Source organism: Erinaceus europaeus, chromosome 12 (genome assembly GCF_950295315.1).
Source record: "Erinaceus europaeus chromosome 12, mEriEur2.1, whole genome shotgun sequence".
NCBI classification, from domain to species: Eukaryota; Metazoa; Chordata; class Mammalia; order Eulipotyphla; family Erinaceidae; genus Erinaceus; species Erinaceus europaeus.
In genome coordinates, this window is record NC_080173.1 from 74804923 (window position 1) to 74831557 (window position 26635).

Below are 26635 nucleotides of genomic sequence, written 5' to 3' on the forward strand. Positions count from 1 at the left end.
TTAAAGACTTTCATGCCTGAGGTACTAAAGGTCCCAGGTTCAATACCCAGCAGCACCATAAGCCAGAACTGAGCAGAAGTCTAGTTAAAAAAAAAAAAAAAGAGGAAGGAAGGAAGGAAGGAAGGAAGGAAGGAAGGAAGGAAGGAAGGAGGGAGGGAGGGAGGGAGGGAGGGAGGGAGGGAGGGAGGGAAGGAAGGAAGGAAGGAAGGAAGGAAGGAAGGAAGGAAGGAAGGAAGGAAGGAAGAAAGGAAGGAAGGAGAGGTGGGAGAGTGAATGAAGGAGGAAAAGACAGTAAAATAAAAGTTAAATGGTTATCATTGTTCATCCAAAAAAAAAAAAAGACGAACATTTATACTTTGAATCCACAGAAAATGACTTTCTTGTTTTAAAATACAATACTCCAAATTTTTATATCAAACAAATAAAAAAAATACCCCACAACAGTACCCTAAATACTTACCATATTATTGACATTTTTTAAGATAGTGGTGAGACCACTTATAACCAAAGAAAACTTGTATTTGGAAATATTGATAAGACATTCCTTGTTGTGTTCAGTACTGACTTTGGTATGTGTGTTCTGTTGTCCTGTTTTGATTGGAAGCTGAGGGGGGGAAAAAGACATGTAAAGAAGTTGTACTTAAAAATGACTAAAGTTAATTCTATTTCTCTCTAAAGACCATGACATTTTAGGAACATTTTATCAACTATAGTTACTTATATCTGCATATCAAGTTCCAGTTTTCAATATACAATCACATCTGTAGCTAATCTGTAATACTTTAAAATGTTCAATTTTTGCAGTTTTCTTTCTGGAAGTCGTAAATATCTACCTATGAAATTAAATGCCTATTACTACATTAAAAAGAATGATGAGTCACAAAACTAGAACTATTGTAGCTAAAAATTATTTCAGAGAATATGTGCAAAAAAAGTGTATATCTGTATCTGTTGAACTCAAGAAACAAAAGAATAGGCCAAGAATATCTATGCCCCCAAGAACTATAGTAAAAATTGACAAATAATAGTACAGAGATGTAAACAGCCTACCTTGAGAAAATCTCACCTCGCTAAGATTTATTTAGGAGTAACATAACAAATAAAGCTCATAAAAAAAATTTTAAGAAACCACACCTATGGACATCCAATCTTTGATAAGGGGGCCCAAAGTATTAAATGGAGGAAGGAGGCTCTCTTCAATAAATGGTGCTGGGAAAACTGGGTTGAAACATGAAGAAGAATGAAACTGAACCACCTTATCTCACCAGAAACAAAAATCAACTCCAAATGGATCAAGGACCTGGATGTTAGACCAGAAACTATCAAATACTTAGAGGAAAACATTGGTGGAACACTTTCCCACCTAAACCTCAAGGACATCTTTGATGAAACAAACCTAATTGCAAGGAAGACTAAAGTAGAAACAAACCAATGGGAATACATCAAATTGAAAAGCTTCTGCACAGCCAAAGAAACCATCACACAAACAAAGAGACCCCTCACAGAATGGGAGAAGATCTTCACATGCCATACATCAGACAAGAGACTAATAACCAAACTATACAAAGAGGTTAGCAAACTTAGCGCCAAAAAAGCAAATGACCCCATCCAAAAATGGGCAGAGGATATGAACAAAACAGTCACTTCAGAGGAGATCCAAAAGGCTAACAAACATGAAAAATTGTTCCAGGTCACTGATTGTCAGAGAAATGCAAATAAAGACGACACTGAGATACCACCTCACTCCTGTGAGAATGGCATACATCAAAAAGGACACCAGCCACAAATGCTGGAGAGGCTGTGGGGACAGTGGAACCCTTCTGCACTGCTGGTGGGAATGTATATTGGTCTAGCCTCTGTGGAGAGCAATCTGGAGAACTCTTAAGGCTAGATATGGACCTTCCATATGACCCAGTAATTCCTCTCCTGGGGATAAACCCCAAGGATTCCATAATGCCCAACCAAAAAGATATGTGTACACTTATGTTCATAGCAGCACAATTCATAATAGCTAAAACCTGGAAGCAACCCAGGTGCCCAACAGCAGATGAGTGGCTGAGAAAGCTGTGGTATATATACACAATGGAATGCTACGCAGCTATTTAGAACAATGAACCCACCAAAGTTCTTTGACCCATCTTGGATGGAGCTAAAAGGAATTATGTTAAGTGAGCTAAGTCAGAAAGATAAAGATGAGTATGGGATGATCCCACTCATCAACAGAAGTTGAGAAAGAAGAACAGAAAGGGAAACTAAAAGCAGGATATGACTAAATCTGGAGTAAGGCACCAAAGTAAAAACCCTGGGGTGAGGGTGGATATTCGGCTTCCTGGGACGGTGGGGGCGGGGGTGTGATGGGTGGGATAGGACAGTCTATTGGTGGTGGGAATGGTGTTTATGTACACTCCTATTAAATTGTAGTCATATAAATTACTATTTAATTAATATAAGGGGGAAAATTGATTCTATGTCTCAAACTTTTTAAAGCACAGACTGAATCTTTTTAATACATAGGCTGAATCTTTGATATGTTGACTTTTCCAAAAGCCTAGACCAGGGAGAACAGAAGCAACCGATGGCACAGCTATATACAAGATGCTGGGTATTATACAGCAAATTCTAACAAAGGGACTTTTCAATTAACCCAATTACCCAATAATGTGATGATAACAATAACTATCTATTGTCTTCTTGAACCCTAAGACAGCAGGAATCTCACATTTCCACTATAGAGCCTATATTTCCCCCAGTCCTGGAACTTTAGGGTGGGGTGCACTTTCCTGCATGCTTCTCTCAATTCATATAAAATAATATTGCATCCGCCGATCTCACAACCTAATCAACGCAACAAGTGCCACTTCAGCATGCTTCACTTCAGACTGTGTCCAGAGACTTCAGGTATGGAATGACAACCCTTCAGCTTCATTACTCGGGTGAGACCTTTCCTTTCATAGTATTCTCTAATTCCACTCCAGGTGGTTCACTTCCTAACCAAGTTCCAAAACCTATATATATACCAGGTCTCATGAGAAAGAGCATATGTTCACACGTATCCATAAACTAGGACAAAATATATACCTGAAAGCAAAAGTACACAATAGTCTGTGGTGAGTACCCACCCAACACTTCATCTGCACTATTCCAGCCTTTAGGTCCTTAACTGTTCAACAATTTGTTTGGCTTTGTATGTTTACTCTCTTTTCAGCCACCAGGTTCCAGATGCCAGCATGATGCAACCAGACTTACCAATGTGTCCTGGAGCTCTGTTTCCCCAGAGACCACCCTACTAGCGAAAGAGAGAAAGATTGGGAGTATGGATGGACCAGTCAACACCCATGTTCAGTGGGGAAGTAATTATAGAAGCCAGACCTTCCACCTTCTGCAACCCTGCGTCCATACTCCCAGAGGGATAAAGAATGGGAAAGCTATCAGGGGAGGGGATGGGATACAGAGATCTGGTGGAGGGAATTGTGTGGAGTTGTACCCCTCCTATCCTACGGTTTTGTTAATGTCTCCTTTTTTAAATAAATAAGTTTCAAAAAATTTTAAGATGATCACATTTACACATAATTGCAGGATACTAATTTAGTAATAAGTACTAACAACCAGGAAACAGCACAATTAAAAAAAGGGTGTAAGGACCCAAGTTTGATCCCTAGCACTGCAACTGCATATGCCTAACTTTCCATGCACAAGAAATAAGTATTTTTTAAAGAATTATTAAAGGGGGGGGTAGATGGCATAATGGTTATGCAAAAGAGATTCATGACTGAGGCTCCAAAGCCCCAGGTTCACCATAAGCCAGAAATGAACAGTGCTCTGATAAAAAATTAAAAAATAAAAAGAAGAGGGAGTTGGGCAGTAGCGCAGTGGCTTTAGCACACACACGTGGCGCAAAGCGCAAGAACTGGTGTAAGGATCCCGGTTCGAGCCCCCAGCCTCCCCACCTGCAGGGGAGTCGCTTCACAAGCAGTGAAGCAGGTCTGCAGGTGTCTATCTTTGTCTCTCCTCTCTCCATTTCTCTCTCTTTCCTATCCAACAACAACGACATCGATAACAACAATAGTAACTACAACAATAAAAACAAGGGCAACAAGAAGGAAATATTTAAAAATAAAAAAGAATTATTAAAGGAAAGGTAAGCATTTTTTGGGTTTAACTAATGGAGAACAGAAAATTAAAAAATTGATAATTAAATATAAGGAAACCATTTTATAAACGAAAGGGGGATTTTAGGTTACAATGTAGCTTTTTAATCTCCCCCTGAATCCTTCTGTACTGGTGAATTTCATGTAATAACTTGGCTGAGTCACAGAGACATCTGATCAAACATTAGTTCTAGGTGTTTCTCTGAAAGTGATGAAATGAGTATTGCAGTAAGCTCAGTAAGGCAGTTCTCTCCCCTATTCCCTCTAATGTAAAAGGCCTACATTGTCCAATTCACTGTGAACCTGAATGTAAAAAAATAAAAATAAAAAGATAAAGGGAGGGGAAAAGTGTCCATTTCACTATCAAGTAGGCATTGAAAACCATAAAATTGGTGTGCGCACACATGGTGCCAAACATAAGGACCAGCATAAGGACCTTGGTTCAAGCCCCCAACTCCCCACCTGCAAGGGGGTCACTTCACAGGTGGTGAAGCAGATCTGCAGGTGCCTATCTTTCTCTTCCCATCTTTCCCTCTCTCAATTTCTCTCTGTCCTATCCTATAAAATAATGGAAAAAATGGCCATGGTCCGGGAGGTGGCGCAGTGATAAAGCTTTGGACTCTCAAGCATGAGGTCCCGAGTTCGATCCCCGGAAGCACATGTACCAGAGTGATGTCTGGTTCTTTTTCTCTCCTCCTATCTTTCTCATAAATAGATATTTTAAAATTTTTTATTATCTTTATTTATTGGATAGAGACAGCCAGAGATTGAGAGGCTAGGGGAGATAGAGAGAAAGAAAAAGAGAAACCTACAGCCCTGCTTCACCACTTACAAAGCTTTCCCTCTCTAGATGGGAACTGGGGGCTTGAACCCAGGTCCTGGAGCACTGTAACATTTGCACTTAACCTGGTCCCTAAATAAATAAATCTTTAAAAAAAAATAAATAAAATAAAAAGGAAGGAAAAAAGAAAGAAAAAATGGCCTCCAGGAGCAGTGGATTCACAGTGCCGGCACTGAGCTCCAATGATAAACCTAAAGGCAAAATAATAAATAAATAAATAAATAAATAAATAAATAAATAAATAAATAATAAACAGTGGTCCAGGAGGTGGTACAGTGGATAAAGCATTGGATTCTCAATCATTAGTTCCTGGCAGCACATGTACCAGAGTGATGTCTGGTTCTTTCTCTCCACCTATCTTTCTCATGAATAAATAAATTATTTAAAAAATAAATACACGGGAGTCGGGCTGTAGCGCAGCGGGTTAAGCGCAGGTGGCGCAAAGCACAAGGACTGGCAGAGGGATGGGATCCCGGTTCGAACCCCGGCTCCCCACCTGCAGGGGAGTCGCTTCACAGGCGGTGAAGCAGATCTGCAGGTGTCTATCTTTCTCTCCTCCTGTCTTCCCCTCCTCTCTCCATTTCTCTCTGTCCTATCCAACAACGATGACAACAACAATAATAACTACAACAATAAAACAACAAGGGCAACAAAAGGGAATAAATAAATAAAATAAAATATTAAAAATTAAATTAATTAAATAAATAAATAGACTTCTTCGCTTCTTTTCACCCTAAGATCGCTATCCTAATTTTGGTTCCAGTTTATTAAACATTTTGTCTTACTTTATATCTTACTGCCTTTTTTAGCCACCAAGTAGCAGATGCTACTATGATTCCATGCTGAACTCCTTGGGCAGATGACCTCACCATGGTGTCCCAGAACCTCATATGCACTACTCCACTAAGGAAACAGGCTGGGGATATGGATCAACCTGCCAACACCTACGTCCAGCAGAGAAGCAATTACAGAAGCTAGATCTTCCACGTTCTGCACCCCATAAAGAAGTTTGGTCTAGTTTGGTGGTTGCGGGGTTTGATAGCATAATGGTTATGCAAAGAGACTCTCATGCCTGAGGTTCCAAAATTTCAGGTTCAATCTTCTGTATCACCATAAGCCAGAGCTTATCAGAATTAATTAGAACTTTGGTCCATACTCCCAGAGGAGGAGAAACATTAGGGAAAGATGAATAGAGGGCTCTAAACTTCAATTCCATCAAAACCCAGAGAGAAAAGGAAAAAAAGGAAAGACATTCAGAAGCAGTAATAGATGTAGGTGTGACTTAGGAAGGCAGGTCTATAGGAAAAAAAAGGGCAAATATATATATAAATATAAATAGTTCTAGATTCTAAATAATAGTCAAGCCATATCTGTAATCTTGGGCCAACTACTGCAGTTTCCAGCGGCACACCCACTTAAGCACACATATTAGCATGCACAAGGACCCAGATTTGAGTCCCACTCCCCCACCTACAGGGGGTTCACTTCAGAAGCAGTGAAGCAGATCTGTAGGTATCAATCTTTCTCTTTCCCTCTCTAAATTTCTCTCTGTCCTAATAAAAATAAAAATCAGGGAAAAAATAGCCACCAGGAGTGGTGGATTCATAGTGCCAACTTGGGAGCCCCAGCTACAACCCTGGTGGCAATTTTAAAAAGGGGGGGGCATCAAATAAAAATCAGAATAGGGGCCGAGTGGTGGCACACCTGGTTGAGCGTACATGTTACAATGCACAAGGGCCTGGGTTCGAGCCCCCTGTCCCCACCTGCAGGGGGAAGTTTCATAAGTGGTGAAGCAGCGCTGCAGGTGTCTCTCTGTCTCTCACCCTCTCTATCCATCCCTTCCCTTTTGATTTCTGACTGTCTCTATCCAATCAATAAGTAAAGATAATTAAAAAATATAAGAGAATAAAGAAATCTATCCTGGCCCACATCCCCTCCTACCTATTCAAGAACACTAATTTCTCAAAAAAAATGAGCAACAGAAAAGACTGATCAAATCATATGCCTTTGTTATGAAAAATAGAGAGACAGTAACATTCCTGCAGAAAATGAAAGCATGCCAAAAGACATGTTCACCAACAGATGAACCTGTAATTGCTTCAAAACAAGCCAAGAGAAAGATGAAATAACAAATTGCAATTACAAATAGATATAAGTTGATAAAACACAGAAAAGAATTGGGAAAATATTTTCAGAAATGACAGATTAAACAGAAGATACACAAGTGTGAATAACACAAAAGATGGTGCTCTAAGAAAAAAGATGAAATAGGTGTAACACTGTAAGATGAAAATATTAAAAACTAAGATAGTGAGCATTTACAATGAAGTAACTTCCCAGAGTCATTTTTATTTCATGCTTGATTTTAAAAAGAAAAAGGGAAGAGGCCAAGAGAAAGGAGAGATAGCACTACAATGTTCCACTGTTCTTAAGACACTCCCCCCAGTGCTATCTATGGTGGTCCCATGTAGTACCAGGGTTTGAATCCAGGGTCTTGCACACAGTAAGGTGTACACTCTATCATGTGAACTATCTCTCAAGTCATGAAGGCCATACTTGACACTTCATTTATTCCCTTTATTTTGCTCCCGCTTTAAAATAGGTAAATAGAGATCAGGGAGACAGCTCAGTAGTAGAGTATAAAACCTGCCAGTTAAGGTTTCAGGTTTGATCTCAGACATCACATATGATGGAGCTAAACAGTGCTGTGGTGTCTCTCGCTCTTTTCTCTCATTAAAACAAATATATTTTGTGGTCCAGGAGGTGGCGCAGTGGCTAAGGCATTAGACTCTCAAGCATGCGGTCCTGAGTTTGAATCCCAGCACCACATGTACCAGTTATGTCTGGTTCTTTTTCTCTCCTCCAATCTTTCAATAAATAAATAAATAAATAATCTTTAAAAAACTGAAATACCTAAAACAAGAAAAATATCATCTGCAAATAGTGAGGTTTTGATTTCTTCCCTTCCAATCTATTTTCCCTTGATTCCTTTCTTGTTTCCTGATTACTAAGCTGACCCCAGCCTAACAACCAGTGCCACTTCAGACCGTGTCCAGTGACATCAGGCATGGAATATCTATCCTTCAACATCATTACCCAAGTGAGACCTTTCCTAGCTCACAGGACTCCTTAATTCCAGTTCAGGTGGCGCACTTAACAAAACCTCAAACCTACATATAGACAAGGCCAAGGCATATATGTACGTGTATCCATAAGTTAGGGGAAAATACACACCTTAAAGCAAAAGTGCACAATAATTTGCAGTGAGTCAATAAATGAAACAAATGAGTAGATAGACCTAAAAAGATGACTTAAAGTACCTAATGAAAAAGTTTTATTTAAGATTACTTAGATTTCGATACCCTCCCCACCCACCCCACATTACATGTCCCTCAATCACTCCAAAGCTAGCCTTGTCAGACAAAGTAAGGACTACAAAAGCTGAGTAAGGGCAAGAGACTGGCGTACTTTAATGATGACTTTCTAGTCACTACCAGGTCACCCCATCACCTGGGGCCCTAGTCAGGAAGTCCAGGGATTCCCACATAGACACACATGACGGGCCTAGACCTCTAACAGATCCCTCTCACCACTGTCACTGGTCATCTCCACCAGGAACAATATAATGGATCCCTTTGTGGGCCCCTATAGGACCTTGCCCTCAATGTGGATCAACAATGGTAGAAACTGTCCCATTCTCAGAAGGGAGGTGGGACAACATACTCTACCTACTACCTGAGGTAGATGAGTCCTGAAATCAGTGCAGCCTGGAATGTTCCTAGCTATGACCACAGAATGTGAGCTCAGAACTACAGGGATGCAGAGGTTACATGGGCTCCTATGCTGAAGATGGGGCCCAAATCAAATCAATGGGGTTTACAGTTAACAATACTTACACAATTTCCCCAAATTTGGGAGCTACTCTCTTCCCTGATGCAGCTTTCTATTCCTTTTTCCACCTATGACACCATCTCCCCAGACAATAACCTGGGTCCACCTGCATATTAGATGTCAAGGCGCAGGCAAAATCTAGTAAAGTCTTGGGCCTCTTGGAATATACCTAAATTGACCCACTAGCTTTTTCCAAAAGGGAGACCCCAAATCTTCATCTGCAATATTATTGCCTTTAGGTTCATGATTTTAGGTCAACAATTTTTTCAGTTTTATATCTGAACTCTTTTTCAACCAACAGGTTCCAGATAATGTCATGATGCCAATCTGACTTCCCTGGGCAGACAACCCCACCATGTGTCCTAGAGCCCCACCTGCCCAGACCCCTGCCCCACTAGAGAAAGAGACAGGCTGGGAGTATAGACCGACCTGCCAATGCCCATGTTCAGTGGGGAAGCGATTACAGAAGCCAGACCTTCCACCTTCTGCACCCCACAATGATCCTGGCTCCATATTCCCAAAGGGATAAAGAATAGGAAAACTTTCAAGGGAGGAGATTGGATATGGAATTCTGCTGGTGGGAACTGTGTGGAATTGTACCCCTCTATCCTATAGTCTTGTCAATATTTCCATTTTATAAATAAAAATTAAAAAAAAGAAAATAATCAGGCATGGATAACTAAGTTCTAGTCATTTTCACATGGAAACAGGCTTGCTACAGAGAGGAGTGGAGAATAGTGCCTGCTGGGACTGGGTGGGTAAGTGTGGCTACCTCTGGAATAGTCAGTAAGGATCTCCAATCTCATAAGGGATGATGTTGGTTGTGGTGGTGGTGGTTGTATGTGGGTGGGTGGGTGTAGTGGAGGGAGGTGGGAGGTGGGAGGTGGGAGGTGGGAGGTGGGAGGTGGGAGGTGGTGGTGGTGGTGGTGGTGGTGGTGGTGGTGGTGGTGGTGGTGGTGGTGGTGGTGGTGGTGGTGGTGGTCTGTGTGTGTTTTGCCAGGCAGGAAAGAAAATTTTACTCTGGTACCCCAGGCTCCCATAAAAAACACTACAATCTATGCTGAAAAAAAAAAAAAGCAAGATTTTGAGGTGGTAAACCATCAAGGTTTTTATTAGATAGGGTCAGGGAAAGCACTCTGAAGATATGACACTTGATTAGAGACCTAAATGAAATAAGAGAATGAGGAGTCAAAGAGATCTGAAGAAAAGCACTGAAGATAGTAGTGGCAAGTAAGATGGGTCTGATACTACCTTCAAAATGGCATAGTCAAAGACTAGAAAAGAGGTCAATGTTTCAAGAATAGGTGAAAAAAAATGCAGATCATAAAGAAGCAAAGGTGAGTTAAGTCATTAAACAGTGTATGGGCCATGTTAAGAGCTTTAAATTTGGGGGCTAGGTGATGGTGCACCTGGTTGAGAACATACATTACCAGGCACAAAGACCTGGGTTCAAGCCCCCACTTACCATTTCACAAGTGGTAAAGCAGGTCTTCAGGTGTCTCTCTTTCTCTCTCCTTACATACCCTCCTCCTCTCAATTTCTGTTGTATCAAATAAAATGGAAATTTAAAAAAAATAAAAAAAGGAAAAAGTGACCCCAGGAAAGGGAAGTTCATAGTGTTGGCACCAAGTCCCAGTAACAAAAAAAATTTAAAAAGCTAAAACTTATTTTGAGATTAATGGAGTGACAGATTATATTTCCCAAGTATGATCACAATTATCTCTCACCCTACCTGCTCTCCTACAGCAAGACCTTGCTAGCACCGCAACAAGAACTGAAGTCATTCCATTTCCTTGTATCTAGGCAGGTCTCATAACTGTTCTAACCAATAATACATAGCAGAAGGGACACCATGCTAGTTCCAGGAATGAGCACTTAACTTCATTGAGAAAAAGTTTTGTTTGTTTTGGGGTTTTTGTTTTTTAAAGTACCAGGGATTATACCCAGACCTTCACACTCTATACTATACTCTATACTATACCCAAAACACTCTGAAGAATTAAGATGTTGAGTGGTAGGAAAGGATAAGAATCATGGAAGTACCAGACATATGACTAAAGAAATCATATTGGAAGGGGATTCTTATGTCCCAGCTACTTTAGGCCAACACCGTGAGGAACAGAAAGAACTAACCAGCTAAACTGGTCATGAACTCCTGCCACAAAATAGGTCAAAATAGGTTCTGTAAGAACTTAAGAGTAATCTGTTATGCAGCAACTGATAAGAAAAAGAGAAAAAAGAATATTAAAGGGATGTAATTTCATCCTAGCATCTATAAGACTGCATGATCTGATTTAATTTTTTTTAGCAACAGCCTTCCTACTGTTATACACTAAAAGTTAGCCAAGGCAAGAGATGATGGGAGCTTAAATTGCGTTAAAGAAAACAGAGGTGAATAGTGAGAAGATGTCATAATAGATATGGAACATGGGGGTACTTATTTAAAATGGCAAGGTTCATTTGAAAGAGTATTTGTGAGAATATCAAAGGAATTTTTGAAAAATATAAATAAGAGGCTTGCATTATCAGGTATGGAAATAATTTGTAAGCTCTTACTACATAAATTATAGTCATATATTAGTGTATACATAGTAAATGAACATAGTAACAGCAATATTTCAAATCAGAGGTAAAAGAATCCATTCCTCAATAAAAAACAGTATCAAATCAACTGGCTAATAATTTGAAAATAGCATGTCAAATTTTAAATATATTTAAGTGATATGTATATGTGTAATTAAGCGCTACAATTTTAACAACAAAAAAAACTAGAAAAAATACTAAGTAATTTCATATTATTGGGAAGGGGCAAGTTTTCCCAAGAAAAACAAAGTCTAAAAGTCATGGAAGAAAAAATTGAAAAAGAAAACATTAATACATTTACCAACATAAAAGTGTTTGAATTCTGTAAGAAAAAAAAAAAAGTAGCAGAGAAAAAGAAACATAACAAAAAGAAAGTAAAAGAATATGCAACAGTTAGTGGTGAAAAAGCTTACAAAATTAATTAGTTGCACTAATTACATGTTATAAAATTATTTAATGAGAAGCATTGAAGAAATATGAAGCAATTCACAGATGAGAATAAACACAAAAATATGTTCATTTCAGGAAGGGCTGATAGCATAATGGTTATGCAAAGAGACTCTCGTGCTTGAGGGTCCAAAGTCCCAGGTTCAATCCCCCACACCACTATATGCCAGAGCTGAGCAGTGCTCTGATGTGAAAATAATAATAATAATTTCACTATTTTAAAGTTCAAAGTAAAGTTAGACCATTCTTGTAATGTTCTACATTTCTCCAAAATAAGGTACTACTAGAATACATAATTAGGAAATGATATTGTCTGGAGAAAGTACTTTTAAAATAAAGAAAACTAAGGCCAGGACAAAGCTCACATGGTAAATAAAACACAATTCAACAGGTGCAAAAACCCAGACTTGAGTTCTGTAACCACATAGAAGCACCAAAGACAGATGCGGCATGGATAGTGAGGTAGTACTATGATATCTGTATCTATCTTGCTTTCTCTCCCTTCTATGAAATTTGAATAAATGAAAAAGTCATTCAGGGAACAGCAGAGTCTCACATGTACAAGGCCCTGTCAATACCAAAAATAAATAAATAAAATCTTGAACAAAGCTGTAAAATGAGTGGGGAGCATGTGGCCCATAGGTCATCATTTGGTCTAGCCCTGCCAAGGCGATTGCAGGCAGAATTCAAAATTCAATAAATCTAGAAGCCCTTTTTTTCCCCCTACATTTATTTATTTATTTATTTGGGAATTAATACTTTACATTCGACAGTAAATACAATAGTTTATACATGCATAACATTTCTCAGTTTTCCATAGAACAATACAACCCCCACTAGGTCCTCTATCATCCTTCTTGGACCTGTATTCTCTCTCCCCCCCCCCCCACCCCCTCCCTCACTCCAGAGTCTTTTAATTTGGTGCAATACGCCAATTCCAGTTCAGGTTCTACTTGTGTTTTCTTTTCTGATCTTGTTTTTCAACTTCTGCCTGAGAGTGAGATCATCCCATACCATATTCATCCTTCTGTTTCTGATTTATTTCACTTAACATGAATTTTTCAAGTTCCACCCAAGATCAGCTGAAAACAGTAACATCACCATTTTTGTTTTTGCCTCCAGGGTTATTGCTGGGGTTCAGTGCCTGCATCATGAATCCACTGCTCCTGGAGGCCATTTTTTTCTCCTTTTGTTGCCCTTGATATTGTAGCCTTGTTGTGGTTCTTATTGTTGTTGATGTCGTTCGTTGTTGGATAGGACAGAGAGAAATGGAGAGAGGAGAGTAAGACAGAAGGGGAGAAAGAAAGATAGACACCTGCAGATCTGCTTCACTGCCTGTGAAGATCACTATTTTTTATAGCTGAGTAGTATTCCATTGTGTATATATACCACAACTTGCTCAGCCACTCATCTGTTGTTGGACACCTGGGTTGCTTCCAGGTTTTGGTTATTACAAATTGTGCTGCCAAGAACATATGTGTACACAGATCTGTTTGGATGGGTGTGTTGGGTTCCTTAGGATAAATCCCCAGGAGAGGAATTTCAGGATCATAGGGCAGGTCCATTTCTAGCTTTCTGAGAGTTCTCCAGACTGTTCTCCACAGAGGTTGGACCAATTGACATTCCCACCAGCAGTGTAGGAGGGTTCCTTTGACCCAACACCCTCTCCAGCATTTGCTGTTGTTACCTTTTCTGATGTATGACATTCTCACAAGAGTGAATGGTATCTCGTTGTTGTCTTTGTTTGCCTAGGAGCCCTTTTGTAGCAACATTAAGTGTTAATTATTACTTTGGTAAATGTCTACAGCCTGCAAATAATGTTAGTAAATATCCAAATGACCCTTGGCAGGAAAAAAAATAAAATAAAAGTTACCTGTCCATTTTTTTTTATTATTTTTAAAAATTATCTTTATTAGTAGAGACAGCCAGAAATTGAGAGGGATGGGGATGGTAGGGAGAGAGACAAGTGACACCTGAAACCCTATTTCACCACTCTGTGAAACTTTCCTGTAACATGTGCTTGAGCTCAACCAGGTGCACTACCACCCAGCCCCTACCTGCCCTAGTTTTAAAAGGTAAAGTGACACAAAACTTTCTTTGATGATGGGAGTAGTGGGAGAAAAAAAGACATAGTGATATTATCCACAATATACTTCAGTAGTCATTATATTATAGCAGTAATTTTTGGAATATAAAAACCATAAGTAAAAGATATACTTGAAGTGATACAAAAAAAATTGCTTGTATAAAGGCTTTTTGTTGGAGATATATATATATATATATATATATAGAAATCTATATGTAATTTACTTTTTTTTTTTTTTGCCTACAGTCGCTAGGGCTCAGTACCAGCACTGCAAATCCTCCACTACTGGCAACTATTTTTTGTTTATTTTTTTCATCGTTTTTATTTGATAGGACAGAAATTTCGAGGGATGGGGAGACAGAAGGAGAAAGCTAGACACACCTGCAGACCTGCTTCTCAGCTCGTGAAGGCGTCCCCGCTGCAGGTGGGAAGCAGGGCTCCAACCTGGCTGGGCCTGTGCAGAGGTCCTTGCACATAGTACTATGTGTGCTTAAGGGGGTGTGCCACTGCCCAGCCCCCAGTAATACTTCCTTTGTGGGTTTATTGGTTATTGTCAAACTGTGAACTCCTGAAAAAATTTAAATGAATAATTTTTTAAAAGACAAAAATAAATAATAAAGTGACTGTATCTGAGAAGAATGATATATATATTTTTAAGAATTTATTTATTTATTCATGAGAAAGATAGGAGGAGAGAAAGAACCAGATATCACTCTGGTACATGTGCTACCGGGGATCAAACTCTCGGGACCTCATGGTTAAGAATCCAATGCTTTATCCATTGCACTATCTCTCAGAACAGAATGAGATATTTTTTTCCTATTGAGTTTCTCTTATTTTCAGCTGCCAAGTACTACACTCCCAGTTGTGAGGAGAAAATGTTTTTCCCTTTCACTGGAGGGGTTAATGAATTACAGTGCATTTGTCTATACATCTGTATCATTTCCCAGTTCTCCTCTCAAACTATCCTTTAAGTAAGAAAGATTTTTTTTTAATACTTCCTGCATCTTCTATAGGTGTTTGCCTATTATGACAGAAATGTAAAGTGTCTAGACTAGCTGAGGAAAAAAACTTTAATTATGATATATCTTAAGTTTTAATATTTCAACAAAAAAGGAGGATTTAGAAAGAGAAAAGTATAACATTAGGCAAAGCACTACAAACAATGGACAACTTGTTTCTAGTTGCACTCAGAGAATTCTTCAAAAGGTCACAGGCTAAAATCTTTGCCCCTGTGCAACCAGTTTCTAAAAAGGCCCTTAGACCATGATGGGGGTGGAGATGACATCAAAATTCACTAAATGTAAGTTTTTATCTAAATGAGAAAAAGTCAAGAAAAATCATACTGCAGGAAATATCTACAAATTTAAAAAGCCATAGTAGAGAGAAAAACAAATCTACTTTAGATACCAAGTAACAAACACACATAGGAAAATATTTCAAATAGTTATGCTGGTTATGTTAATACTTACCCTAAAGTGTATTCTGCACCATTAATATGGAATATGGCATTGTAAGAAAAATCATGAAGCATTTTTGCATAGAAAAAACAAAAAAATGTGCCATGACTTTTCTGACATTTCAATATAATGCCTAATGAACCTTAAATGTTTTAACAGTAGATAAAGCACTGGGTTCTTAAGCATAAGATCTCAAATTCAATCTCTAGTATCACATAAGCCAGAGTGGTGCCCTCTGTCTCTCTGCCTCTCGCACACACAGAAACAGGCCTTTTTTTTTTTTTTTAATATATAAGTTTTAACATCAGACCCATGTTATTTGTTCTGGTCCTGCCAAGGCAGGATTCAAAATTCAATATATCTAAGATTAGATATTATTCCTTTGACAGACTAAATGAAAAAGGCAAACCCAAATTAAAGCTGTTTAAGTAAACAACACAGATATAGCTAAACTGCTAGTATATGAAATGACTAAAGCTAGGAAATCAAAAGTTAGGGAAACACATTGATAATATGTTCTGAAATTTAATAGAGAGATCATAAAACACATATTGAAATAATTTTTAGTAAATATATTTGGGAATAGAAAACTAGTAAGGAACCAATCCACTTAATTCCAGTATCATCCTTCTCTATACATTGCTTGCTTTTAAAAAGTTCCTTCCCTTCCTACTATTTTGAATTTATAAATACCCAAGTTTTTTGATACATAGAAGCCCATAACTCACAAGAATCTGTTCATATCAGTCTTGACCGCTAATGAAACTCCCAAATGCTCTTCTCAAATTCTCCAGATTATTTACTGCGGAAGTTGAGGATTTGTGACTGTCAAACATAAAACTTGGATCACATAAAAGATACTCTTTTCAGGAGGTTGGGCAGTAGCACAGAGGTTTAAGTGCTGGTGGAGTGAAGTGCAAGGACTGGAGTAAGGATCCTGGTTAGAGCTCCCAGCTCCCCACCTGCAGGGGAGGGTTGCTTCATAGGTGGTGAAGCAGGTCTGGAGGTGTCTTTCTCTCCCCAGTCTGTCTCCCCTCCTCTCTCCATTTCTCTCTGTACTATCCAACAACCTATCCAACAACGATAAACAAGGGCAACAAAAGGGGAAAAAATAGCTTCCAGGAGCAGTGGAAACATAAAAACTTGGATCACATTGTTCCATAAAAGATACTCTTTTCAGGAGGTTGGGCAGTAGCACAAAGGGTTAAGCGCTGGTGGAATGAAGTGCAAGGACTGGAGTAAGGATCCCAGTTACAGCCCCCAGCTCCCCACCTGCAGGGGAGGGTTGCTTCACAGGTGGTGAAGCAGATCTGCAGGTGTCTTTCTCTCCCCCCCTCTGCCTCCCCTCCTCTCTCCACTTCTCTCAGTCCTATCCAACAACGATAACAATAACAACGATAAACAACAAGGACAACAAAATGGAAAAAAATAGCCTCCAGGAGCAGTGGATTTGTGGTGCAGGCACTGAGCCTCCACAATAACCCTGGAGGCAAAAAAAAAAAAAAAAAGAAGGATGACTCTTTTCCTCTCCTCCTCGTCCCCTTCAGTATAACTCAGTACAAAGTTATCAGGAGAATGTGAGCAAGGTAGACAGGGTGGGATGAAGAGACAAGAGTGTAGAGCCCAGAAAGAATGTTGAACTGTGTTGGGTATCTGCATGGTAGAAAAGGGTCTACCAGAGCCTCAGCAGGTAAGAGACATCCACACAAGGAAGCAGCACAAATTAGGGGAAATGACCCTAAGAGAGGTAAGCAGGAAATCCATATAGGTTGCAGGTAAGAGGATGTGGCAACATGGGGTGTTAGTGGAGCACAAGCAGTGTGAACAGGACATCTGTGCTGGGAACAATGTTTACATAATGCATATAACTATGTTAAGAATAATGAGGGGGTATCCATCTGTGGGGAGCGGGAGCTTCACCAGTGGTAGAGTAGTGCTGCATGCATCTCTCTCCCTATCCTCCCTTCCCTCTTGATTTCTTTTTTTTTAATATTTACTCATTTTCCCTTTTGTTGCCCTTGTTGTTTTATATTATTCTATTTATTATTGTTATTGATATCGTCATTGTTAGATAGGACAGAGAGAAATGGAGAGAGGAGGAGAAGACAGAGAGGGAGAGAGAAAGACAGACACCTGCAGACTTGCTTCACCACCTGTGAAGCGACTTCCTGACTCCCCTACAGATGGGGAGCCAGGGGCTTGAACCAGGATCCTTAAGTGGGTCCTTACACTTCACGGCACATGTGCTTAACCCACTGCACTACCACATGACTCCCCCCTCTCGATTTCTATATCAAATAAATAAATAATTTTTAAAGAAGAATGAGGGGGGCAGGGTGGTGGTGTTACAATGTGTAAGTGTTCCAGCCCCCCACTCCCCACCTGCAGGGGGAAAGCTTTGTAAGTGGTGAAGCAGGGCTGCATCTGTCTCTCTTATCTATCTCTCTATCACCACCACCCCCTTGTCGATGTCTGGCTGTCTCTATCCAATAAAAAATTTAAAGATAATAAAACAATAAAAATAAAAGAAGTAAACATTGACATGAATACACATACCATTCCCTCTATGGAGAGACATTAGAAACAGTGTAACTCAGTAGCAGTAAGTGTACCTAGCACTAAGATCTTGGTTTCTTAAATATGGTTCTCCACTGAAACAAACCAAGATTCCTTAGAGGAATGGCTGCCATACCAAAAAAAAAAAAAAATCAAGAGAAGAAAAAAAGTGCTAAATGCAGAAAGGAGGGAAATACTGAAAGAATAATAAAGGCATGTCATAAAACAGAAATCAGTGGGCCGGACGGGAGCACACGGGTTAAGTGTACATGGCGCAAAGCGCAAGAACTGGCATAGTGTTTAGTCAAGTGGCTAAGCAGGTCTGCAGGTGTCTATCTTTCTCTCTCCCTCTCTGTCTTCCCCTCCTCTCTTGATTTCTCTCTGTCCTATGCAACAACAGCTATGACAACAATAACAATAACAACCACAAGGGCAACAAAATGGAAAAAATAGCCTCCAGGAGCAGTGGATTTGTAGTGCTGGCAACCAGCCCCAATGATAATGGGTCCTGGTGCATTGTAACATGTGCATTAAAGGCCCTGGTTATTATGGTTCATAAGTCAAGGAAATATTGGGGTGACAGAAAAGTTATCATGCACTTTTATACAGAAAAACAGAAAAATTGAGCTGGGGAGACAGCATAATGGTTATGCAATAGAATTTCATGCTTAAAAGGTCCCAGATTCAATTCCTTGTACCAACATAAACCAGAGCTGAGCAGTGCTCTGGTCTTTCTGTGTCTTTCTCTCTGTATCTAACTCTATCTCTCTCTCTCTCATTAAAATAAAATTAAATAAATAAATAAGGGAAGAAAGAAAGGAAAACAGAAAATTTCATCATGTCTTTTCTGACAACCCAATAACTATTCTGGAATGAAAGGAACAAGAGAGACACACAACTAAATACAACCTGTGAATCTGAACTTGAGTCTTTTGATACAATGAACATTATTGGGACAGTGGTACAGCATGATTGAGATCTAATAATTAGATGGTAGTGGTAATGCATATCAATTTTTTTATTCATACTGATGTATCTGGGCAATTTGTTTTAATTTGTAGGAAACAGTAAAGGGCTGGGGTAGATGGCATAATGGTTATGCAAAGCTGACTCCCATGCCTGAGGCTGGCTCCAAAGTCTTAGGTACAATCCCCCACACCACCATAAGCCACAGCTGAACATTGGTTAAAGAAAGAGAGAGAAACAGAGTAAAGTATACAGGGATGACAATGCATTGTATTAGCAACTCATACATAACAAATAACATTCTTTGTGCTCTACTACATTGATATATAAGTTTATGATTGCTTGAAAAGTTTAAACATATTTAATTTTTTTAAAATTCTGATTGAATTCTTATAACAAGTTAAACAATTTAGGGAGAGATAACAAACAATAGGAAGTAAACCAAATAATATTTATAACAGCAATTCAATAGGGAGAAAAATGGCTGAATCGGACATAAATTTAAAAGTGAAGTTAGCATATAATCTACTCACTAAAACTTATATTATGCTCAGTAATAACTCAGCTTTCTAAAATCTGACACTCAAATTCAGGACTCAGGAAGGAAAAATATCACAGAAAAATATATGGTTCATTAGAGCCACATCTATGCCCTAGTTTTAGTCTATATTGGAGGAGGAAGAAAAAAAGGGAGGAAGTTAAAGCACTGTTTCACCATACCCCAAGCTCCCTGGTACCATCCAAAGTGCTCCCATGTGGTAACAAGAATTGAACTCAGGACCTCATGCATGGTAATGCATGTTTTACCCATGAGCCACCTCCTGGATCTACCCTCAGGTATTGTTTTTAAAACAAATGAAACATTTTGATCAATTTGATTTTAAAAAGTCGCACTGACTTAAATTTTAAAATATTTTTTTAATATTTATTTATTTATTGGCTAGAGACTATCAAATTGAGAGGGAAGGGGAAGAAAGAGAAGGAGAAAGACAACTGCAGCCCTTCTTCACCACTTGTGAAGCTTCCCCCCACCCCCACCCCACCCCCAGGGACTGGGGGCTCGAACCTGGGTCCTTGTGCATTGTAGCATGTGCATTCAACCAGGTGTGCCCCACCTGATCCCTTAAAATATTTTTCAAAAAATTATTTAAGTAAAATTATGTTCCAAAAAGACTGCCCAAACTAAACATGTTAGACCTTATCAGGCCAACTTGAAATGAAGTTACACATGTCTAAGTATGACAAACAACATGGCAATTTGTGTGAAGTTTGCAATGTTGAATGCTGATTTTAAATGTATACAAGTAACTGACAGCTCTAGTACACCAAAATAATGTTTATCTATCTATAATATGTCTCAAAATCATGTTAGCTAATATTTAAATTATATCCAATATGAAGTTATTTTCCTAGTAAAATTCACCAAAAAAGTCTTCAATCAAATTTGCAAGACTCCAATCCAGGCCTCTTATGAAGCTGAAATTTTTCTGAATGGCAAAGAATCTATGTGCTATCTAACATGGCATTTAAAATAATTCTATATTCACTGTATGGAAGGAAGATGCTTTCAGACTGAGTTCAAGCACCTGCCACTGTGCTTAGTTTACAACTTTAGTTCAAGCCAGAAAGTAGAGCTATTTATTTAGTCATATGCTAAGGGATATCTGTTGCTATCAAAATGAATGAGACAATTTCATTCACAGAAAAAGACACAGATAAAAATAAATTTAAATTTTTTATGAAGTACTTACTTTTATGAAGTAGAAATCTAGCTTCTAGGCTTAAGAACTATTGACTTTGTACTGAGATGGACTCCCCCAGTCTACTTTAATTATTTCTTCTCCATGTCAAAATGAATTCACTATAGTCAATCAGAAAACTAAAATCAGGGTCTAGCGATAGTAGGTTAAGTGCACATAGTGCGAAAGGCAATGACCCATGCAAAAATCCCAGTTCAGACCCCAGGCTTCCCACCTGCAAGGGGGGTCGCTTCACAAGCAGTGAAGTAGGTTTGCAGGTGTCTTTCTCCTTTTTTTGTTGTTGTTGTTGTTGCTGTTGTTATTGATGTCATCGTTGTTGGATAGGACAGAGAGAAATGGAGAGAGGAGGGGAAGACAGAGAGGGAGAGAGAAAGATAGACACCTTGCAGACCTTCTTCACCACTTGTAAAGCGACTCCCCTGCAGGTAGGGAGCCGGGGGCTCGAACCAGGATCCTTATGCAGGTCCTTGCGCTTTGCGCCACATACGTTTAATACGCTTTGCTACCGCCCGACTCCCTCTTTCTCCCTTTTTAAAAAAATATTTATTATAATTTATTATTGGATAGAGACAGAGAAATAAAGAGGGCTGAGAGGAAGATAGGGAAAGAGATAGACAACTGCAGCCCTGCTTCACCAGTCATGAAGCTTTCCCCCTGCAGATGGGGGTCAGGGGCTTGAACTTGGTTCCTTGTCCACTGAATGTGAGTGCTCATCTAGGTATACCACCACCCAGCCCTTCATATCTCTCTAAAAGGCACAATAATTACAACTGTGTGGATGAGAAAACATACAGAATAGACATATAAAATCATAAACTCAACTAAAAATCAGTTGTAGACAAAGAGTGAAATTTTAAATTTCAGAGTAAGGGGAATGGTTCCATGAGTAGAGAGCAGGATTTTCATACCTAAGGTTTCAAGTTTAAGTACCAACAATGTATAAAGAAAAGCAGTATCAACAGGTGGTTGAATAAGCTATTTGTGATATACCCATGGAATCAAACCAATTAAAACAGTGGGCAGATCTGAACAGAAAGTTCTCTAAGTAACACAAACAGGTGCCCAACAGGCAAAAGAAAGGATGTTCATGGGGCCAGGCAGTAACACACCTGGTTAAGTGTACATGCACAATGACCCAGGTTCAACGCCTGGTCCCCACTTGTAGGGGAAAGCTTCATGAACACTGAAGCAATACTGCAGGTGTCTGTCTGTCCCCCTTTATAGCCCTCTTCCCTCTCAATTTCTCCATCCTATCAAATTAAATAAATAAATAAAATTCTTTTAAAAAGAAATCATTTATTATCATGGGACAGCAAAGCAAAAATCACAAGCTGTCACTTCACACCTGTGAGAATGGCCTATATAAAAAAGTCCAGGTATAAAGAAAAAGTATTCCTTGTTCACTGTTGGCAGAAATGCAAATTGGTGCAGGCTCTATGAAAAAAAGCATAGAAAATCCTCCAATGATTAAAAATAGATCTACCAGGGAGTCGGGCGGAAGTGCAGCAGGTTAAGTGAAGTGCAGCGGGTTAAGTGTACGTGGTGCAAAGTGCAAGGACTGGCATCAGGATCCCAGTTCAAGCCCCCAGCTCCCCACCTGCAGGGGAGTCCCTTCACAGGCTGTGAAGCAGGTCTGCAGGTGTCTATCTTTCTCTCCCCCTCTCTGTCTTCCTCTCCTCTCTCCATTTCTCTCTGTCCAACCCAACAATGACGACATCAACAACAACAACAATAATAACTACAACAATAAAACAACAAGGGCAACAAAAGGGAGTAAATAAAAATTTTTTAAAAAATTTTAAATAGATCTACCACACAGTCAAGCAGTTTCACTTCTAATTATCTATCCAAAAAGATGTAAAAAATATATATGCATCCAAGAAATGGAAATAGCCTAAGTGTCTGTGAACAGATGATTAGATTAAGATGTGCTATGCACTCCTAGGGACAGATCCAAAGGACACAAAAACAGTCATTCAAAAGAAAGTATGCTTCCTCATGTTCACAACTGCACTATTCTTAACAGCCAAACCTAAATACCCAGGGGATATATATTCAATGTAAAACTACTCAGCCATTATAAAGGTAATGGGTATATCCCTAGAAGAGGAATTACTGAGTCATATGGAAGGTCCATGTCTAGCCTTGTGAGAGTTCTCCAGACTGCTCTCCACAGAGGCTGGACCAATTTACATTCCCACCAGCAGTGGGAATTCTGTTCTTCTGTCCCCACAGCCTCTCCAGCATTTGTTGCTGGTGTCCTTTTTGATGTATGCCATTCTCACAGGGATGAGGTGGTATCTCAGTGTTGTCTTTAGTTGCACTTCTCTGACAATCAGCGACCTGAAGCAATTTTTCATGTTTGTTAGCCTCTTGGATCTCTTCTGTAGTGAATGTTCTGTTCATATCCTCTACCCATTTTTGGATGGAGTCATTTGCTTTTTTGGTGCTTCTTCTTCTAGCGTTTGCCCTTCTTCCGTAGCCAGTCAACAGCGTCAGGTTGAGCCTGATGTAAAGTTTCGAGACCTCCTTTGAATCTGGAGAGGTGGCAGTCGTTGACTATGTGGGTCATAGTCTGTCTGTAGCCGTTGGTGCTAAGTTTGCTGAGCTCTTTGTATATTTTGCTCATTAGTCTCTTGTCTGATGTATGACATGTGAAGATCTTCCATTCTGTGAGGGGTCTCTTTGTGTGATGGTTTCTTTGGCTGTGCAGAAGCTTTTCAATTTGATGTAGTCCCATTGATTTGTTTTTGTTTTAGTCTTCCTTGCAATTGGGTTTGTTTCATCAAAGATGTCCTTGAGGTTTAGGTGGGAAACTATTACACCAATGTTTTCCTCTAAGTATTTGATAGTTTCTGGTCTAACATCCAGGTCCTTGATCCATTTGGAGTTGACTTTTGTTTCTAGTGAGATAAAGTGGTTCAGTTTCATTCTTCTGCACGTTTCAACCCAATTTTTCCAGCACCATTTATTGAAGAGAGCCTCCTTCCTCCATTTAATACTTTGGGCTCCCTTATCAAAGATTGGATGTCCATAGGTGTGGGGGTTTAATTCTGGGCTTTCAATTCTGTTCCACTGGTCTGTGTGCCTATTTTGTTCCCATACCAGGCTGTTTTGATGATGATGGCCTTATAATATAGTTTGAGATCTGGGAGTGTGATGCTTCCACTTCTGTTTCTTTTCCTCAAGATAGTTTTGGCAATTCTAGGTGTTTTCTGGTTCCAGATAAATGATTGTAATTTTTGTTCTAGTATAGTCACAGGCCCTTTGGAATAGAACTAAAATAGGACTGCTAACTATTTACAAAAAACAGACCCCCCCCCCAAACTCTTCATCTGCATTATTCCAGACTTTAGGTTCATGATTAGTCAACAATTTGTTTGGCTTTATATGTTAACTGTCTTTTCAGCCACCAGGTTCCAGATGCTACCATGATGTGCCAAACAGACTTCCCTGGGCAGATGGCCCCACCAATGTGTCCTGGAGGCCCACTTCCCCAGAGCCCTGCCCCACTAGGGAAAGAGAAAGAGGCTGGGAGTATAGATCGACCTGTCAACGCCCATGTTCAGTGGGGAAGCAATTACAGAAGCCAGACCTTCAACCTTCTGCATCCCATAATGACCCTGGGTTCATACTCCCAAAGGGATAAAGAATAGGAAAGCTATCAGGGGAGGGGATGAGATGCAGAGTTCTGATGGTGGGAATTGTGTGCAGTTGTATCCCTCTTTTCCTATGGTTTTGTCAATGTTTCCATTTATAAATAAATTAAAAAAAAAAAAAAAAGGAAAGGTGATGGGACAAAAAAGATGAAACAAGTAGTGATTGTACTAAGTGAAATAAAAAGTGGAAGGCAATTACTGAAATGTTTCATTCATATGTGGATTATAAATAAAGCAAACAAACTTAGAAAAATAAGAACAATAACCACCTGTCATTTAGATCCTGTGAATACTCTAGTGGCTATCTAAATGTTATCTAATGTTCACTATAGGAACTTTGGTGGTGGGCGAGGTAGGTCATACACACACTTTACAAAGGTGTGAGGTACTATATTCCTGAGATCTCATAATTTTGCAAATCAATGTTAAAACTAATCATAACAAATATTAAATAATATATAAATGTCTTTTTAAAAGATGTGGTATAGGTGTATTGCACCAAAGTAAAAGACTCTGGGGTGAGGGGGGAGAGTTCAGGTCCTGGAACACAATGGCAGAAGAGGACCTAGAGGGGGCTAAATTGTTATGTGGAAAACTGGGGAATGTGACACATGTACAAACTACTGTATTTTACTGCTGACTGTAAACCATTAATATCCAATTAAAAAAAAGATGTGATAATAGATACACATGGAATACTACTCATCTTGAAAAAAATCAAATCTTGCAGGGGCCAGGTGGTACACTCAGTTAAATGCACATATTATCAAGCACAAGGACCCGGGTTCAAGCCCCTGCTCCCCACCTGCAGAAGGTCTGCAGGTGTCTGTCTTTCTCTCCCTCTCTCTATCTTCCCACACCTCTCTAACAAAAAAAGAAACTAGAAAAGGAGAAAGAAAGAAAAAAGGCCACCAGGAACAGATCTGTCACGCCGGCCCAGAGCCCCAGTGATAACCCTGGTATAAAAATAAATAAATAAATAAAATCTTGCATTTACAACAAGGATAGAATTTGAGGGGATTATGCTATGCAAAATAAGTCAGATGGAGAAAGGCAAATATCAGATTATTTCCCTCATGTGGAATATAAAGAGAGAAAACAAAAGAAGAAAAAAGAAAGCAAAACAACAAGAAAAAGCGTATCATTGGATTCTAACTGTAGAACTGAGATTGCCAGTGAGGGAGAAGATTTGGGAACAAAGCATGGAGTGGGTCCAATGGACCGAGGTGAAGAGTTTATAGTGCTCTGGTGGTGGAAGTGATGTGAAAACATATATTCAAATAAATGTGAATATGTACATATAGCATTGTGGACCAATGTCACTTCAATAATAATAAGTTGCAGTAAGAGAAGTTGCACAACAGCAGAGCACAGAAATTGCAAGTACATGGTCAGAAATCCAATCCTGAGTTCAGTACCCACAGTGTACATACCAGAGTGATGCTTTTATTCTCTCTCTTATTAATAAAGCTTTCAAAAAATAAGTGTCTTTCCATTATTTCTCAGAGTCCACAACTGTGATAAAAAATCAGCATTTGTTATCTGTTCCTTAGAAAAATAATGTCTTTTCCCTCCCCCTTCTGACTACTTTTAAGAGTTTCTCTTTGTCCACAGTTTTCAGCAGTTCTGTGGACATATGCCAAATGTGCATTTTTTTAAATCCTGCTTAGAGTTAGACTACTAAAATCTATAGATTGATGTCTTTCATAAGTCTTGCAGTATGATTTAGCATCATCTAATACTGCCTTTATGTTAGTCCCTCTTCTCTACTTCTGGGCATCCAATTGCACAGTATTTAACTTAACTTCCTACTAATGCCCCCACATTTTCTCTTAGGGTCTATCCTGCTTTTTCCATTATTTCTTTCTCCTATGCTTCAATTGGTTATTTTCCATTTTTTGTTGTTGTTGTTTGTTTTACATACATGCAGGATCTCACTACTCCCAATCACTTTTCCATTCAGAGAACAGAGAAAAGAAACACCACTGCCACAATACCAGGGTTTCCCCAGGTACCATGGCACTCCCATGTGATATCAGGAGTCCAACATAGTGAACTATTCCTCCAACCCAGCCTAGATAGATATACATATAAATATATAGCTTTTTTTTTTTTTGCATAACCATTGTGCTGTCTCCCCAGCCTATAGCTTTTTTTTTTTTATAGCACCAAGGAATGAACCAGGGGCCTAACATATATATATGACACCACATCTCCCCACTTCATTTTTTCACTTTA

The 26635-nt window shown here is 39.2% G+C and overlaps 1 protein-coding gene across 5 annotated transcripts in view; it reads right to left on the minus strand.

The window, feature by feature from the left end:
* Positions 1-26635, minus strand: part of NF1 (neurofibromin 1) — a 317563-nt gene that overhangs the window by 252477 nt on the left and 38451 nt on the right. For 3 of the 5 annotated variants that reach the window (XM_007530811.3, XM_007530810.3, XM_060203994.1), the window contains exon 2: positions 461-604. In XM_007530811.3, the coding sequence (XP_007530873.2) occupies positions 461-604 (144 nt within the window). Of the gene's footprint in view, positions 1-460; positions 605-10345; positions 10421-26635 lie in introns of all 5 variants that reach the window. The other 2 variants (XM_060203995.1, XM_060203993.1) reach the window with 1 other exon arrangement.